Source organism: Equus caballus, chromosome 11 (genome assembly GCF_041296265.1).
Source record: "Equus caballus isolate H_3958 breed thoroughbred chromosome 11, TB-T2T, whole genome shotgun sequence".
NCBI lineage: Eukaryota > Metazoa > Chordata > Mammalia > Perissodactyla > Equidae > Equus > Equus caballus.
The window spans coordinates 22,544,110-22,562,258 of NC_091694.1; the positions used below are offsets into that span (position 1 = coordinate 22,544,110).

At 49.0% G+C, this 18,149-nt stretch overlaps 1 protein-coding gene across 1 annotated transcript; it reads right to left on the reverse strand.

The window, feature by feature from the left end:
• Window positions 1-3,548: 3,548 nt before the first annotated feature.
• On the reverse strand, window positions 3,549-18,022 carry PSMD3 (proteasome 26S subunit, non-ATPase 3). Its single transcript, XM_001918070.6, has 12 exons — window positions 17,483-18,022; window positions 14,317-14,507; window positions 12,332-12,469; window positions 10,949-11,085; window positions 9,835-10,025; window positions 9,571-9,674; window positions 6,181-6,295; window positions 5,955-6,074; window positions 5,708-5,811; window positions 5,279-5,434; window positions 4,197-4,247; window positions 3,549-4,010 (listed from the first exon to the last, which is right to left on the reverse strand). The coding sequence occupies exons 1-12, from the start codon at window positions 17,700-17,702 to the stop codon at window positions 3,933-3,935; spliced, it is 1,605 nt and encodes a 534-aa protein (XP_001918105.3). The 5' UTR covers window positions 17,703-18,022; the 3' UTR covers window positions 3,549-3,932.
• Window positions 18,023-18,149: the final 127 nt, after the last annotated feature.

The following is an 18,149-nucleotide window of genomic DNA, read 5'->3' on the forward strand; positions in this document are numbered from 1 at the left end:
GCAATTATTGGGCACCTCTTACATGTCAGCCACTTTCCATTACACTTTTGTCATTTCATCCTATCAACCAAGTGGTAGGGTGTGGATTAATCCCATTATAGACAAGGGACGGTCTCAGAGAAGTGAAGGGCTTTGCCCAAGATCCCAGAACCGTGAGTGGTGGAGCCAGGCAGGATTTGCAGTCAGGTCTCTCAAGCCCCTCCATTCCCATTACAGTGCCTTCCTGTTCAGATAGCTGTACTTCTTGATAATGGCTCAATCCAGACTTCAGCCCCACCCTTGGGAGAGTAAAGATCAAGTAGAGAGTGTTCCCAGTCATGACACACACGGGCTGAGCTAGACCTAAATGATCTTCTGGCAAAGGGCCTGGCTCCAGAGGACCCCCCCCCCCCCCCCCAGCTGTTATTCATCCTTCCAGCTTCCTAAGGGCTTTTCCAGGTATTTCTCAATGGCCAGAACTGGTCAGCAACTTCCCCTCACGCTTCCTGTTTTCATCTGGTACTGGGCCTGGAGCATCTTTATAAAGGCTCTAGAGTAACTCACTTGTTGCAGACTTGGCCTGTGGGCCAAGATATGTACACCTCGAGTTAGGAATAGGTTTTAAATTTTTAATTGGCTGGAAAAAAATCAAAAGTATTTCACATGTAAAAATCATATGAAATAACCCCCAGTGTTCATAAAAAATTTGTTTACATACTGTTTATAGCTGCTCTCAAGAAGGGCAGAAATGAGTAGTTGTGACAGACCATATGGCTTACAAGCCTAAAAAATGTACTATTGGCCCTTTAAGCAGTTTGCTAACTGTGTACACAGTACAGAAGTACCAAGAGACACACAGAGATGTCCCCTGCCACACTGTTTCTTATAGTGAACCCAAGCCCACCAGTCGGGGAATGGCTAAACAAACTGTGGTCCATTCATACCACATATGCCTCCCAATGCCCCCGGGAATGAAAACTCCACAAGGAAAGGAGTCTGGTTTATTCAGTGGTCTTCTCAGTGCCGGGAAGAGCTCTGGGTACGGTATCAAACTTAGATCCCCAAACCAACACTGAGTGAAAGGCACAAGTGACATTCATGTGACCCAGCATTTACAAGGGTTTAAAAACTCAAAACAATACTACATTTTGCAGCAAAAGTATAAAAATGTAACCTGGAAGGCTACCCACTGACTTCATCAGAGTGGCCGCCCCTAGGGAGGAACGGGACGGGCCTGGGAAAGGAACCAGATGGGCTTCCAACTTATCTGTAATTTTTTTTCTTGGATTAAAAAGCTTGACATGATAACAAAATGCTGACATTTATTAAACTTGAGTGGAAAGTACATGGGTACTTGTTATTCTTTGTAGTTTCCTAATTAAAAAACAAATCTGGAAGGTGGAGAACAGTGAACTCCCCAAGCGTAAAAATGACACTAAGCTTCTCCAGGTAAAGAAAGCCAAGCCAAGAGGGATGAATTACAGGAAATTTCCAGGCACCGAGCAGACAGAAAAATGGTCCATAGACTCAGGGTGGGCGAGAACCAGGGAATCATGAAAAATGACCCCAACTCTCTGTAACAGGGTGATACACTCTCCAATCCATTACCAACCAAGAAAGGGTCTGAGGCACTTCGGGCCAGATGCTGACTTTAAGATTTACCACCTCATGAGAGGTTGGGCATCACTGGGAATAGTATTAATTCCTATGAGACATGTTAAGCAGGTTAGAAAGAGCCTCAAGCAGCTGCACCAGCCCTCAGTATACAAGTCTCCTTATCACACACTCAAAAAGGTCAGTTTTAGAGGTCAGGTGAAGTGGCCAAGGGCCAGAAGGAAAGCCATGTGGGGACAAAACCCAACCAACCAGGTAAGAGAACCACAGACTGAGGCTGGAAGAAGGCAGTGCAGCCTGACAAAGCGTGACCTGAATTTGGTGTCACACAGGCCAGGGTTCACGTCCCATCTAAGCCTGTCCTCGCATCCTGGAAGGGCACGCAGAGGGTGCTCACCATTAATCCCTGCCCTATTCTTCCTGGAAGGGAATTAAAGCTCTCCTATTAGATTTCTGAATTCGCCTGTAAAATGGGGAAAGGATTGGAATCCTTAAAATAAATGAAAAGCTTGGATGCTGGACTAAAAACATCTACAAAGATGGAGGAGGTAGTTTGGGGAAAAAAGTGCTATTTCACAAAGCAAGCTTTTTTGAGAGTTTCATTATATAGGGAGGTGGCAGAAGCTTAAAGGAAGTGGGCAATGCCAAATCACTGTGACCAAGGCTGGGGTGGGATCAGGAACCAAAGCAAGGCCAGTCTCAAACATGCGTTTAACGGAAATTAGGGATATTGGGGGATGAAAATCTGCAGTTGGTATGAACACATGGCATGCCTTCCCTAATAACACTTTACTGAACCCAGTGTGCCAGGCACTTGGCATGGCCCCGGGAGGACACAAATGCCCCACGCTCTTTAAGAACTTACAAACTAGTTGGGCAGATAAGGCTTTCACACCAACTACCTCCTAAGAGAAGCATTTGATTATCAAGCGAGGTCCAAAAGCCAGGGGCTTAGATCACTGTGCGGCAGGAAGCCTGGAGGCTGTGTAGAAATTAGCAAGCTGGAAAGCAGAGCACTGCAGGACAGGAGAGGCAGAAACCCACAAGGCATCGTTCAGATCAGAGTTCGGCAGCAATAAAGAGTATGAGCACGGCGACATCCCAGGTGCCAGCCGGAGAACACATGAATACTTCCAATGACCCAATATGGGGAGCATCACTGTTGGTGTCTGGGAGACTCTTGAGACCTGGGCAGGTGCATTTTCCCACCATCCCACCATGAAGCCCCCTCAGGGAGCCCCTTCCTGCCTGACCCCAACTCTGTTCTCGGGAAGGAGCCCATCCCCCATTCCATAAGGGTCAACTGGGCAAAACCCTGCTCTCCACCTGCTGCAGCCTCATCAGAATATTCTCTCCTCTGCGAACCTCACCTAAAGGTCAGACTCTTCCCTTTTCTTTGATCCTCTATAAATCTAGACTCCTAATTTTAAGATTTTTTATTTTTCCTTTTTCTCCCAAAGCTCCCCAGTACATAGTTGTGTATTTTTAGTTGTGGGTCCTTCTAGTTAGGGCATGTGGGATGCCACTTCAGCAAGGTTTGATGAGTGGTGCCATGTCTGCTCCCAGGATTGGAACTGGTGAAACCCTGGGCCATCAAAGTAGAGCGCGTGAACTTAACCACTCGGCCATGGGGCTGGCCCCCTAGATTCCTAATTTTAGAGCCAGAGGTCACTAAGCCTAATCCTTTACTTGACAGATGTGGGAAAGGAGCCCGAGGTTTAGTGACTTGCCCAATGTTTGAGAGCCGGTTAGATATGAAACGGAGTAAACTCAGGCCCCGCTGCTCCCAGCTCAGCGTCTCTTCCCCTGCCCTCAGCTTCCTCCTCATCTGCAGCCACATCAGGCCCTGAGATTGCACCTGGGGCTAGTACTCTAAGACCAGGAAAAAAAATCTGACGCTGTCAATACTGCAGGTTTGAGAGCAAAGCATAATCATTAACTGGTGCACAAAAAGCTTTGGAGAACTTTTTATTGTTTAAAAATCATAACTGAAGCTTCAAAAAACGTACAACCCAACACATGTCCCAATTCCAGTCCCCTACTCCCTGGAGGAGAGCACAGGGCTACTCCCCCCATCTCGCTGCCCACATCACTAACCAGGACCCTGCCCTGGGGAGGCCGCCTGCCCGCCCTCCTGCCCACTGTGTGCTACGTCACCGGCTGGGGAGGGGCCCTGGGGTGAGGTGGGGGTGGCTGGTTCCCTGCACCCCTCAGCCCCTGCATGTATGCAGTCTGTGAGCCGTGTGTGGAAAAAGGGGCCAGTTCCCTGGGCAAGGGACCCCGAAGGGGGAAGATAACGAGCCAATCCCCATTCGCCCACCCCTCCCCAGCCCCCCAGCTCAAGGGAAGCTGTCGTCATCATCCTCCGCCATCTCCTTGGCAAACTCCAAGTCCTGCTGCTCTCGCTCCCGCCGCTCCTGGGGAAGGGGGTGGGGAGGGCCGGGCTGCTGAGGACCAGCCGGGCTCGCTCCCTCAGTGCTTCACCCAGCCTGGCCCATCCCAAGGTCAGGGGCTACCAAAGCTTCGGAGCTGGCCCCGATCTTCCAGAAACTCCCCTCTTCCCTCTCTGCTTTCAGTCTCACTCAAAGAAGAAGGCAGCTTACCTCTGCAGACTCCAAGTCCTTGTTGTACGATTTGGGAGGAAACCTCATGGCCTGAAGCATAGCAGAGACGGGAGCAAGATGAAGAGGAGGCATCAACTTAACATTTATTGTGCTCCTTCTGTGTACCAGGCATTAGATATGACTAAGATAGGTTATTCACTCTCCAATTTAGTCTAGTGGGGGAGCCAGGCATGGAAACTAATTATTACACCACCAAGTGGTAAATACTAAAAAACAGAATTAGGAGGATCTGGAGGTATAAATGACCAACTCTCTCTATAGGGCTGGGAGGGGCACTGCACTGAGGAGAAAAAGGAGGAAGAATGGACTAGTAATGGGAACGGAGGAAAGGCATTCCAGGAGAGGAGTCAACTTGTGAAAAGGCCTGGCTGGGTTCAGTGGCGGAGAGGAGGATGAGAAAGCAGGAAGAGAGTAGGGGGAGCGGTCGTGGGAAGTGAGGCTAGAGGCCTGGGCACCGATCACAAAGGGCCTCGTGTGGCCTGTGGAGCACGGCATTTGGCTGATTTTACGCAAGGCAGCAATATCCCTGGTTTCCTGGGGGAAGGAGACCAGGAAAAAGTTCGGCCGCCAAACAGTAACACCACCTAATTCAGTGCCTGACATAAGGACTTAATAGCCTTTTGCGGAACTAGACCCCAGCCCTACCTTCCACACAGTTTAGACTTCCTAAGTGCCCTAACACAGTGATCTCATTCAATCTCGTTGACCCTGCGAAGCAGGCAGGGCAGGTCATGTCTCACTCTCAGCTTCACAGAGTGGGAAAGAGGCTCAGAGAAGGTAAATGCCTCAAATTTGGACACAAATCTAGAACCCTGCACCCAGAATCCCTGTCTGGTCCTCCCTGGCAACCAGATCCTTTAAAAGCAACAGAAGGTGTTGTGAAGGTCCCACAAGCAAAGTGCTTTGCCCCCTCTGGGCCCCCTGCCCTGCCATTCAATGATTTTACAGAGATGGGCTGGGAACCCGGCCCAAACCAAGCCCATCTTCTCCGAGGAATCTCCAGGTGTGGAGGGAGGGGCGTGCTGCTGCCAAGCTCGCCTCTGCAGCCAAGGGCGTCTCACCTTGACGGACATGTTGTGGATATCTAGGCAGAAGGAGATGCGCTGGTGGAAGGCGAGCTGGGGCTCCCGGGTGGAATAGATATCAATCATCTCCTTGGACTGGACGTAGCCCTTCTCGTGGTTGATGCTGGCCTCAATGACGCCATCCCGGATGGCCTGCAGGTCCCCAAGGGAGGAAAAGTCACCAGAAAGCCCATCTTCTACGTCCTAGACCTTCTTGTCCCATCCCTTCATCCTCCTTCTACTCTTACACACTCACACACTCTGTCTCTCTCCGGCAACTTCTGAGTGTCACTGCAGGACCAGCACTCCCTGAAAGGGCTATGCCACCGCTTCACCCACCCCCTCCGTGGCCAATCTCCATCCACTCCCACCCCTGAACTAAGGCAGGAACAACCTGGGCCACTGCGGTGCCTGAACCAGCCCCACCTTGGCAACAATGAACTCTGCATCCTCTGGGCTGTCCAGCTGCAGCTTCTGGGCGATGTCGGCCAGGGAGATTCGGGAATAGGAGAGGCTGATCATGCGCACACCTGAAGAGGAAGCAGTGATGGGGTGAGCAGGGTGGGCACAGACCCTTACCTGCCCACGGGCACCCACAGGGTTGTCCCCGTCCCCTAGAGAAGCCTAGTCTAGGTCCTGCTCTCCCAGGGGCTCCTCAGAGCCTGACCCATACCTGTCTTAATGACGTTGTGCCGCAGTCGGATGATGAGGGTATAGGTCCCATCTGCCTGAAACTTCTCCCCAAACTGATCCAGGACCTGGTTGAACTTGGCTAGGTTTCCTGTCCTGACAGCTGCAGGGGGGCAAGGAGTGGATTAGATGATGCAAATGGGTATACACATCAAAGAGGCCACAGTGCCAGAGGGTCCGGCAGGCTCCAGGAGGGGGACCAGCCTTACCTTGGGTCAGAAGGAAGTAGGGCATGAGCGAACGCTTGAGGGATGGCTGACGGAACTGTAGCCGGTCCGGGATCTCTCCCAGCAACAGCTCCACCACAATAAGAAGCTTGTGCACCTGGCAGAGTGTGACACAGGAACGCAGTGGGCAAGGAGCTCCACCAGGTGGAAGAGAATGAAACGGGGCTTCGATTCAGTCAGACATACTGAGAAATGGGGAAAGTGGCACTGTGATTAGGCCCACGGAGAGAGGAAAAAGCCCTCAACACCTGTGCTGGGCACGGAATTGAAACCCCGCCTTTGGAGCCAGGCACTCAGCCCTAAGCTTCATTTCATTTGGCCAGTCAGTGCACACACCACTCTGAAAGGGCAACGCTCTGAAGTATAGGCCAGTTGGGCAGGCTCTGTGGCTCAGAAATGGTGAGGGAACAGGGCCTAGAGGCCTGGGGAATGGAATGGAAAGTCAGTCAAAGATGCCGGTTAAGGACACGGATGTTTCTGGAGGAGAGGAGGTGAACAACGTGTAGAACTAGTTATCTGGGTAGAGGCAGAAGCAGAGGAAAGGAGCCTGGCAGAACCTCGGTGAACGAGCTGTGTATGGACGTAGAAAGTTGGCTGGAAAATCGGGCCCTTCCTCCCTCCATAAAACCGTGCGGTATTTCTGAATAGTGCCTACCGTGGATACAGCGCCGTGTAAGGAAAACTACAGCGGAGGGGACAATGCCCAGCAATTAAGGAGCTTCCCACAAAGTAGGGGCGACAGAACACAGACAGCTGAATCACCCAACAGCAAGTGTCACGAGGGAGGTGAGGGATTAAAATGGGTGGTGGGTGATCATGCCCCTATCTGGGCAAGGGCTCTTCACCCCACCACATACACCCACGAGGCTGCCCTGTCCTTGGAGTAATCTGTGAGTGAGGAGAAACCCATGTTAATATGTGCCTTAAGGATTCTGAAAAAGCAGAAAAAGGAGGGAGAACATTTCAGTCAAGGGAACAGGCTGGAACAGAGGCAGGCAAGTGCGAGGACACTCCTCGAGGGAGTATGGGGGCTATCAGGAAGGATGACTGGGGCCAGTCTGGGGACATGCAGTCTTGAATGCCAGGCTGGTTTCAGAGATGGTGACAGAATGCTGAGGTCTAGTCTCCATTCATCAGCTAGGAAACGCTGGGCAACTGAGTCCTTGGTTTCCTCATCCCTAAAATGGGCATAACAACAATACTCCCTGGCCTGTCCACCTCACAAGACTTAGGACACTCTACTGGGCAGGCAGTGGAGAGCAATGCAAGCGTCCTGGGCAAGGCAAAGACAGGCCTTGAGCTCTGCTTAGGCAGGCAGTTGTGTGGAACAAGAAATGTTAGTGGCTCGAACAAGGGCACTGGCAATATGAGAGAGGAGGCAAATACAAAAGACATGGAGGCAAATCAACAGATGACTCAGTGACGGGGAAGGAGGGGGAGAGGAGTCTGAGACGATCCCAAGGATCCCAAGAGCAGGAGGAAGGACTGGTGAGGGGCGCCCAGGGGGGTTTGTTCTGGACAAGCTGAGTGTGAGGGACTATCTATAAAGAGATGTGCGGTGGGAAGTTGGATTTGTAGGTCTGGTGCTCTGTGAACCCCCAAATTCATACATTCAAGTTCCTAACCCTCCAGTACCTCACAATGTGACTATATTTGGAGATAGGGCCTTGAAAAAGGTAATTAAGGTAAAAGGAAGTCATATGAGTGGGCCCCAATCCCACATGACTGGTGTCCTTATAAGAAGAAATTAGGACACAGACACGCACAGAAGGAAGACCATTGAAGACACTGGAAGAAGACGGCCATCAACAAGCAAAAGAGAGGCCCTCAGAAGAAACCAACTGTACTGACACCCTGATCTTGGACTGCTAGCCTTCAGAACTGTCACAAAATAAAATTCTGTTGTTTAAGCTACCCAGTCTGTGGTGCCTTGTTATGGCAGCCCGAGCAGACCAAGACAATCAGTAACAGACTTCGGTGAAGCACCACGGAGGGGAAGAGTTGAGCTATGAAAGAAATAAGATCACCCAAGGAGAGAATGTGGACTTTACTCTGGACAGATAAGCTTTTGAAGGGTTCCACTGTGGACTCCTCTTTATGTCTCTCTTCACCATTCTCACCCTTCCCATTTATACCTAAAGCTAGCTTCTCCACGTGTGCTCTTTTTATCCCATTCCTTCCTGTCTCCTCGAAGGCCTTGGCCCACCACCTATTACTTAAGTCTCTCTGGGTGCAAAGTTCCCCCAACTCTGCTTCTTCTCCTCTCAAGCAGCCAAGCCATCTCTTTCCCAGCTCCCTTACCAACAGGCCATGGGCCAAAGACTTCAGTCCAGCTCCCTCCGCTCCTTTCTGCCACCTGGCTCCACCACAGAAAATTTTGAAATCTTACGCATCCACAGTAAAATCTGGTTTGAAAACACTGCTTTACCCCACAATGCCTCTCCTCTGGTACCTGACACAGTCTATATGTTAATTATTTGTATTTTTAGAAGAAACTTTAGTGTGTGCCTTATATTCTAAGCAATCTAACATCTTGAACATGTACCTTTGTGTCTGAAAAGCTGTTCTTTTCTGTGAAAATCCCACCCATCTTTCAAAAATCAGATCAAATTTAACTTTTTTCTGTAAGATCTCTTTAATTATTTGACCAAAACCAAATCTGGCTTTTTCTGAACTGCTGAACGGAAACGAACCAAATCTCCCACCACACTGACCCATCCTTGCAGCCTGTGCTCTAGGCAAGGGCTCTAGGAGGTGGATGTCGCATCAGGTAGGAGCAGAGGTTGGTAGTTGGGCAAGTTGGGTCCAAATTCTGGCTACCAGGCTCTGTGACTTTACACAAACTTTGAGTCAGTGTTCTTCTTCTATTTCTTCAAAGGCAAATACCATTTCTCATCCTTCTTTTCTATCCCTCACAATGCCTAATATCAAGATCAGCACTCAAAAAATATGTTGTGACTGACAGCTCTTAGGTGGCCAAGGTTTATCTCCGCCTGAGTCAGTCAGCCTTAGGGAGATTTTCTGGGTTCCCTAGCCACAGACAACATTGCTCCCTAACAGGCATGTGAGGGACCAGGTAAGAGCCTGGAGTTTATCAACACAATCCAGGCCCATGCCTGGAAGGACTGTAAGAAGTGCTGGGGAATGAGGAATATTCCAAACCCATCTATCAAGGAGAATATGCTGAACATGAACTGCTAGAGGTGCAGGTTGTGTCTGCTCGAAGTGCTCTGAACAATGCTGTGCCCAGACATCTGATGCAACCTTTCAGCTAATGAAGATGAAGGAAACTTTCCCTGGTCCCTCCTATAGGGAAACAACTACCGTGGTAGCAGGTGAGTAAGTGGCGAAGGGACGAGAACTGCAGCTCACCGTCTGTTTGAAGCCGACAGCTGTGTGCTGAGGAGCCTTGCGAAGGGCATTGGTCATTGTTCTCCGGGCCTCTGAGTACTCCAGCTGGATGGCTTTGATTCGCCCTGGGCGCAGAGAAGAGGAGAGTGGATCAAGAGAAGGGTGTCATCCAAACCCCCTGTAAACCAGAGTGCCAAACGGGCCTCAAGCACCAAGCGCACCACATTTTCAGAAAACGTGTACCAAGCGAGCCAACCTCTGACTTGGGGTTGGGCCCCTGCTCACCTGTGTAGTAGAGGTACCTTGCCCACTCGTTGTTGTTGGCCTGCTCGGGGAACACGGACTTGGACACCAGCTTCTCGGCCTGGTCGTACAAGCTGTAGTGCAGGTAGTTCCGCAGCAGGAGGTTCAGCAGGGTGGCCTGCCCATCCGCATCATGCCGAAGCGTGGCTGTGCGGAGCCGAGCATGCAAGAAGCTTCAAGAAGGAAAGAAAAAAGACGCCAAAGGCCTCAAATCACAACTCTTTGAACTGCCTCTGACCTCTCCATTCTCTCAACTCCTTAAAAAGTGATACAAACTGCTTTTCTGGTTATTCACTAAATGTGTGACTATTCTAGGTGCACAAAGAATGACAAAACTCTGCTCTCAGGGGACTAGCATTCTAGTGGGGGAACCAGACAATAATCATGATAAGCAGTGTATTATGTCGCATGACAGAAGGTGGTAGGGGCTATGGAGACATGAGGGTAAGTGCAACGGAGACCACAGGAGGTGAGGAGGATGGGGGTGATTTTAAACAGCTTGGTCAGCACAGGACTCACTGAAAAAGTAACAGTTAAGCAAAGGCTTGAAGGAGGTAGGGAGAGGAGGATTTGTGGCAGAGGGAAGAGCCAGCACAAAGACTGTAAGGCAGTGTGTGCCTGGATGCCAAGGAAGAGCAAGGAGGCCAATGTGGCTGAGAGAGAGCTGGGGGAGCAGTGGGAGATACAGTCAAGGAGGCAGGAACAGGGGCTGGATCAAGTCAGGCCTTATAAGCTGTCATGAGGACTTTGGCTTTTCTCTGAGGGAAGGGGTAAGGCACTGCAGGTTTTCAGCAGAGGAGTGAAATGTTTTCCAGCCTGTCCTTCTACCCTTGACCTACCAATGTCTTCCCTTGAGGTGGGGTGAGGAGAGCCTGGGGCAGTTCATACAGCCTGGTGGTTATTTCCGTTTCCTCATCTAGTATCAGTCCCTCTCTCAACCCCTCCATGGCCCAGGGCATGTTAACCATTACCCCAATTTTCTGCTGGGCACCTTTTATCTAACAGCTTAACTCTCTCTGCAAGTACACAGCTCTGTGGTAGTGACTGAGCACATCTCTGACCCCAGGGCCGTGCGAGACACCTTGGCCACCGGTACCTGCGCACCACATCCAGCTTGTCCAGGAACTCATAGACCCGGGCATGATAATAGTAACACTTTGCTGCCACGAGGTCCAGGGCCCGGCGGTTCTGAGTGCTGATCTTCTGCATCAGGTCATCAGAGATCTTCTGTGCCTAGGGAGGCAGCCAACAGAGAATCAAGCGGCAGTGCCTCAACAAGTTAAACATGGAGCTATCACATGAGCCAGCAATTTCCCTCCTAGGTATATATCCTAAAGAAGTGAAAACACGTTCACACAAAAATCTGTACACAAATGTCCACAGCAGCATTATTCATAACAACCAAAAACTACAAACAACCCAGTGTCCCTCACCTGATGAAGGGATAAATAAAATGTGGCATATCCATACAATGGAATATTATTCATCCATAAAAAGGAATAGAGTACAGATAAATGCTACAACACGGATAAACCTGGAAAACATTAGGCTAAGTGAAAGAAGCTAGACACAAAAGGCCACACGTTATATAATTTCACTTATACAAAATGTCCAGAATAGGGTAAGTCCCTGAGAGAGAAAGTAGATTAGTGGTTGCCAGGCCTTGGGGTGAGGGGAGAATGAGGAGTGACTACTAACAGGTACGGTGTTTCTTTTGGGGTGATGAAAATGTTCTGGAATTAGATAGTGATGATGGTTGCACAACTTTGTGAATTTACCAAAAACCACTGAACTGTACACTTTAAAGCGGGTTCAATCACATCTAAAACAAAACAAAACAAAAACCAACCAGTTGGCAACGCAAGGGAAAAACAAAATATGGAACTGAGGAGTGGGACCCGTCATTTCTTGAGTGTGTGCTTGGGACAGTGGCTGTGACTGACAAAGAAGTTGGCCCCAGCTGGAGGGAGTGGCGGAAGTGTAGTATCCAAAAGGGAGGCGTGCAGTCCCATAACAGCAGCTGCCATTTATTAAAGCATTGTGAGAGCTTCCTATGTGCAGCTCATCACGCTAAGTAGTTTTAAACATATTACTTTATTTAGTACTAATGATAATCTTGTAAGGTGGACAGTGTTTTCCCATTTTATATACAGCTAGGAGAAATTAAATTGCCTAAGGTACAGCTGGGACCTGAACCCAGGTCTTTCTGTCTCCAAATCCCCTACTTTCCCCCAAAGAATCCACTATGCTGGCCTGCACCACAGACAGGTAGAGTGGCCACTGCCAGCCCTTTCCCACGGTGCCCATGCAGGAGTTGAGGGGCTTCCCAGGATGTGGGGTCAGGCGCATTCTCACACGGGGGAAGCCCGGGGGATAGTCAGTAACCCAGCGATATCCCCATTTCTTCGCTAGAGACGGCCCCCCCGCAAACCCCTCGCACCGCCTGGGGCATGCCAACCGCCGGCACTGGCCCTGGTACCTCTTTGTAGCGCCTGCTGCTCATCAGGAAGATGACCATGAGGAGCTGGAGATAGGCTTCCACCTCGGGGAGGAGGGGCACCGACGCAGCTTTTCCTGTTCGAGGACGGAACTGTAAATCGGCTTCTGTGTCCATGGGCTGGGAGAGGATGTGAGTTACCACGGAAAAGCTCAGTCAGGTCAATCAGAATTTAGTGAACACTTACATATTTTAACAAATATTTATTGAGTGCCTGCGATGTGCCAAGATTTTTCTAGATGCTGGGGATACAAAATAAAGACGACACAATCTCTTCCCGAAGGAAGTCAAGGAGGCTGGTAATACAATACCTACAATAAGGGGTTACGGTAGTATAACAGACATCTTCACAGAAGATGATGGGCACAGAAGAGATGACCTAAGGATCCCTCAAAGAGCCTACAATCTAAGGAGAGAGATTAAATTACCATACCTGGAACCACTGCAAATTCTATCAGATACGGTTTAATGAGGAGATACAATTCTAGCGACGAGATCAAGAATAATGAGACAAAGGGCCGGCCCCATGGCTGAGTGGTTAAGTTCACGCACTCTGCTTTTGCAGCCCGGGGTTCACCAGTTCAGATCCTGGGCACAGACATACACAGCATTCATCAAGGCATGCTGTGGTGGCATTCTACATAGAAGAACTAGAATGACCTACAATTAGGAAATACAACTATGTACTGGAGCTCTGGGGAGAAAAAAAAAAAGAGGAAGATTGGCACAGATGTTAGCTCAGGGTCAATCTTCCTCACAAAAAAAAACCAAAAAACAAAAAACACACTAATGAGACAAAATTTTTTTTGGTGGGAAAAGAGGAAATTGACATATACACCGTATTTCTTTTCAGATCTAGTCACCAAAACCGGAATAATGTGTTACAGTTAGCTCCAAAAGTGATCATGTTGGATGAATTTAGAAAAGTCAAGGTTAAAACTATTCCCGGTGGGGTTGGAGGATGGTGCTTTCCCCTTTCCAGACAATAAACTCTGCCTTGTTCCACCTTAAAGGATTTTCTGAGTTTTTACATCTATGTTCTCTTTTTTTTTTTTGAGGAAGATTAGCCCTGAGCTAACTACTGCCAGTCCTCCTCTTTTTGCTGAGGAAGCCTGGCCCTCAGCTAACATCCAGGCCCATCTTCCTCTACTTTCTATGTGGGACGCCTACCACAGCATGGCTTGCCAAGCTACGCCACCGGGCCAGCCCCTGAGTTTTTACATCTATGGAACAGACTGTAACATATGGGGTTTTAGAGAGAGAAAGGTGGTGGAAGGGTCAATGAAGTTTGGGCAGGACCTGGACTATACCATGAATGATACGGAGGATTTTACAGCAGAAAGGAAAAGGAGAGGTCTCTCCTGGTGCGGAGGCCACTACCACCATCAGATTAACTTCAGTGGCATGCACTTTGTGCCAGGCACTGTTCTAACAGCTTTATCCCACTCCCCGCAAGCCTCTCAGATCTGTTTATCACATTTAACAAATGAAGAAAAGGAGGCACAAGGAGGTCAGGTCATTGCCCAAGTCTCACAAGTACCAAATGGTAGAGTTTGGATTCAAATTCAACTATATCTCCAAAACCTGTGCTCTTAACCACTATTCTATATATCCTCCACGGTGAAGCTTTGGAGGCAAAGAGGAAGTGGCACCGCCTCCTAGAGCAAGGGAGATGTCACCTAACTGGAGGAGAGGGTCCATGCTGGGGGGCAGTGTGAAATGAGTTTGGCTGGAAGGGTCCTGATTCCCAGCTCCTTTCCCTGACTCAGAAGAATGACACTACAGGGCAGAAGGATGGCTCCCTTGTTAGTGGGCAGATGAGTAACAAAATGGGCTACTTTGCTTCACTACTCTGCTACTGCAGGTAATAAGACAGGTCTTTAGGATGGGAAACAACTATATCCCGCGGGTCCGAGATCAAGTCCTCTTTAAGTCAAAGCCCCTTTATGCCGGCTTGACCCACCTACCTCTTCCAAGAAGGGTAGCAAGAAGTCTCGAGTGGCATTATTTGAGGTGAAGAAACCATGCACAGCCTTATACAGAACATAGTGGTTGAGGCGGCGTGATGTGGAAGGCAGCATCCGCAGGGCCCTCAGCACAAATCGAGGCTCCTTGCCCGAAACTGCTTTCTCCAGCTGTTTCACATGCTCCTTGATGTCTGTGGAGTACCAGAGGAGGAAAAAAGTTACTTCCAAGTCTTCCCACTCTCCCATCACTCCAGGCAAGTAGCCCTAGAGAGCCTCTTACAAAGGGGCAGGATGTAGCCAATCACCTCTTTTGCCCTAATAAGTTAAGCAATACTTATGGATTCCATAGATTGACTTTAAGACATAATTAAGGGGCTGGCCCCATGGCCAAATGGTTAAGTTTGCCTGCTCTGCCTCAGCAGCCCAGGGTTCACCAGTTTGGATCATGGGTGTGGACCTACACACCGCTCATCAAGCCATGCTATGGCACATCCCACATAGAAGAACCAGAATGACTTACAACTAGGATCTACAACTATGTATTGGGGCTTTGGGGAGAAAAAAAAAGGGGGTGGGGTGGGGAAGACTGGCAACAGATGTTAGCTCAGGGTCAATCTTCCTCACCAAAACAAGAACACTACCTACCAAAATGGAAGAAAAGAGCTACTACACCTTTCATTTAAAAAAAAGAAAAAGAGACAACAAAAAATAAAGAGGGGGTGGGGGAAGGGGTAGAGAGTGACAGAAAGAGGAAGAAAGGAAAAAACGATGAGAAACAAAGCAAACACAGGAAGATTTATCACATTTCTAAATAGGAAAAGACTTTCTAAATGCAGACAATGGGAGAAATCGGCCCCCCCACACACAAAAGACTGATGACCTCAAGTTCATAAAAAATCCTTCTGGGGGTTGGCCCAGTGGCGCAGCGGTTAAGTGTGCACATTCCGCTTCGGCGGCCCGTGGTGGGGGAGCTTGCAGGTTCGGATCCTGGGTGCGGACATGGCACCGCTTGGCAAGCCATGCTGTGGCAGGTGTCCCACGTATAAAGTAGAGGAAGATAGGCACAGATGTTAGCTCAGGGCCAGTCTTCCTCAGCAAAAAGAGGAGGATTGGCAGAAGTTAGCTCAGGGCTAATCTTCCTCAAAAAAAAAAAATCCTTCTGAGTAACTGTGTAAAAAAAAGAAAACTATTTGCAACAAATGTGACCAAAGATTCATATTCTTATTCTACAAAGAGCTTGTATAAATGGTTAAGACAAATAAAAATGAACACAGACAATACAAAAAGAGGAAAGACAAACAAGTAACAGATAGGAAAAACATATTTCACTGGGATTCGAATAAGTGCAAATAGAAACATTTTTCAACTAATAAATTAGTAATATTTTTAAAATAACAGAGTACAGGGGCCAACAGGACATTTCTGCTGGTATAATGTAAACCGGAACAGCTTTTCTGGACAACACTTACCAACGTTAAAAACATTCACCCTTTTGATTCAGCCATATAGAGAATCTATACTGAAGAAATACTTATAAAAGTAAATCAAAAACGGGCACAAAGATGACTGTCACAAAGCTATTTACAATAGGAAGAAACCGGAAACAGATGTTCAAGAATAAAGGGATGCAGTCAATTGGTAGCTTCTTAGCTACCTGTGTAAACTTGGCACAGGATGCCTGGGTCACATTAATGATAGAATAATAAGAGCTAATATTTACAGAGGGTTTACTATGTGTTCACCACGTACTAAGCACAGTTCTATGCATTTTAATCTTCACAACAACCCAGTGAAGTAGGTACTATTACTCTCATTTACAAAGATCAAGAAACTAATTCCAGAACTTGTAATCTTAACCACTACATCAGGTATTCAATAAATGTCTCTGGAATAAACTGAATGCTCACTAGGTTTATGGATATGTTAAATGAAAACACACAAAATCATCTGTATTCAGTTATGCCTTGTTCCAAACTGTAGATAACTCAATCTCAATTATGAGAAAGCACAGGAGAATTTCACAGGAAAAAATGTTAACCATGGTTGATTTTTTTCCCTGCTACTTAAGACTTCTCATATTTTCCAAAATTTCTAAAATGAACATGAGTGACTTTATAATAGAAAATGAAGTGTTTAAAAGAAACCTACGCACATACGCAGTAAGTAATGCTGAGTGGCACCTTTGCCACTGGCCGACGTTATTTTAGGTAAAAGGCTCTTTATTAGATATGATCCTGTGGCCCAACTTTAGAGGAAGAGCTGATGCAGTCAACACTATCACATCCTCAAAAGCGCCATCCAGAAGCATAGCTTTGCTTATCTCAATGTCTTTGAGCTAGTTTCTCATACAGCTAAGTAGAGAGAAAACCCAACAGTCAGGTCCCACTTGATCCAGAACCGGGAAAACAGCCCCAGGGGGACGTTGGGAAGCTCTCACTTTACCCACTCCAAATGTGGGCAGGATGCTCTAAGCAGGAAGAGTGACATAAGAACTCGGAGGAACAAGAGAACGCTAGAAAACTGGGAACGGACACCTGGGAGAAAAGAAACGGCGGGACTGGTATATAGTTTAGGTCCAAGGTGAGTATTGGGAATTCAAAGAACGATGACAAAAAGTTGAAAGTGTGTATGTGTTTAAACCGTTTAGAAACAGTAGGAGTAAGAGCTTGAAAGCAGAGGAAAAAAGCAAAGGGGTCGTTTGGGCACCGTAATTAGAGAAATAAGGAAGCAAGACACTAAGTAGAAATGGTTCTTTTAGGGGAGTTTGTTAAAGGTAACCAAGACAACGGAAACTTCTTGTACACTCTCAGAACTCAGGGGCCAGTATTCTGCGTCATCCTGGCTCCCTCTACACACACAAATACGCACAACCACTGGTTTCTAGAGGGATCAATCATATATCGGTCAGAGGGGAGAGCTTAGAAGAGGGAGTCTACAGACCCAGCGAGACCTAGTTCTAGTTGCAACCCCAGGTCAGGGGAGGGGGTGTGTGTGAAGGGAGGAGTCCCGAGCCTGGAGAGGTTGTTATTGGGTCTGGGGTCGGGAGTGTCCGGGTAGCGGAGGCGGGCACTAGCGGTGATCCTAAGGAAGCGGGGATGGTGGAGGCTGCATCACCGGGGCGCTGTCACCCGTGATCACGGCACGTCCCCGGCCCGGGCTCTCGTACCCTCCAAGGTGACAGTGTCCAGCTCTCTCTGGGAGTGCTCAGCCGCCGCCGCCGCTGCCTTGCCGTCGGCCTCCCCCGTTGACGCGCCACCCGTCGCCGCCTCCTCTTTCATCTCCACGTCCTGGGGGGCCGGGGGCGGCGGTGGTTCTTGTTCCCCTCCGCCGGGCGGCGGCTTTGCCTTGTCCGCGCCGCGGCGCCGCGCCGAGCCCTCCTGCTTCATGGCACCCGGGGTCGCGGCCTAGTCCGGAGACCGAGGCCGGGGCCTCCAGTGAACGCTCGCACCAGAGACCAGGAACTGAGCCGGGATGCACACGAGCGCGGGCTCGCTCGCGTCGGGCCGCACGATGACGGAGCAGCTGCAAACCCCTTCCCGGCGCTAGGCCTTCTGGGAAACGCCAGGCCCGGCGGGCCGATGGCCGAGTCAACAAAGGGGAAAGAAATCAACAGCCGAAGTGCAGGATGGAGGCGGATCTTCGAGGGAGGAGCGGGGAGGAGCCTGTAGGGGTTCATGGGGCTTTCTTTGGAGTGCCTTAGTGTATTGATTTTCTTTCACGTTCCTCTCGAGTGCATTTCCGGGCATGTCCACAAGAGGTCCCCTCAGGCTCCAATCTGGGTTGCACCAGACTCTAAGAGCGCCTCACCCAGCGTGGAGTGGCTTGGGCCTATG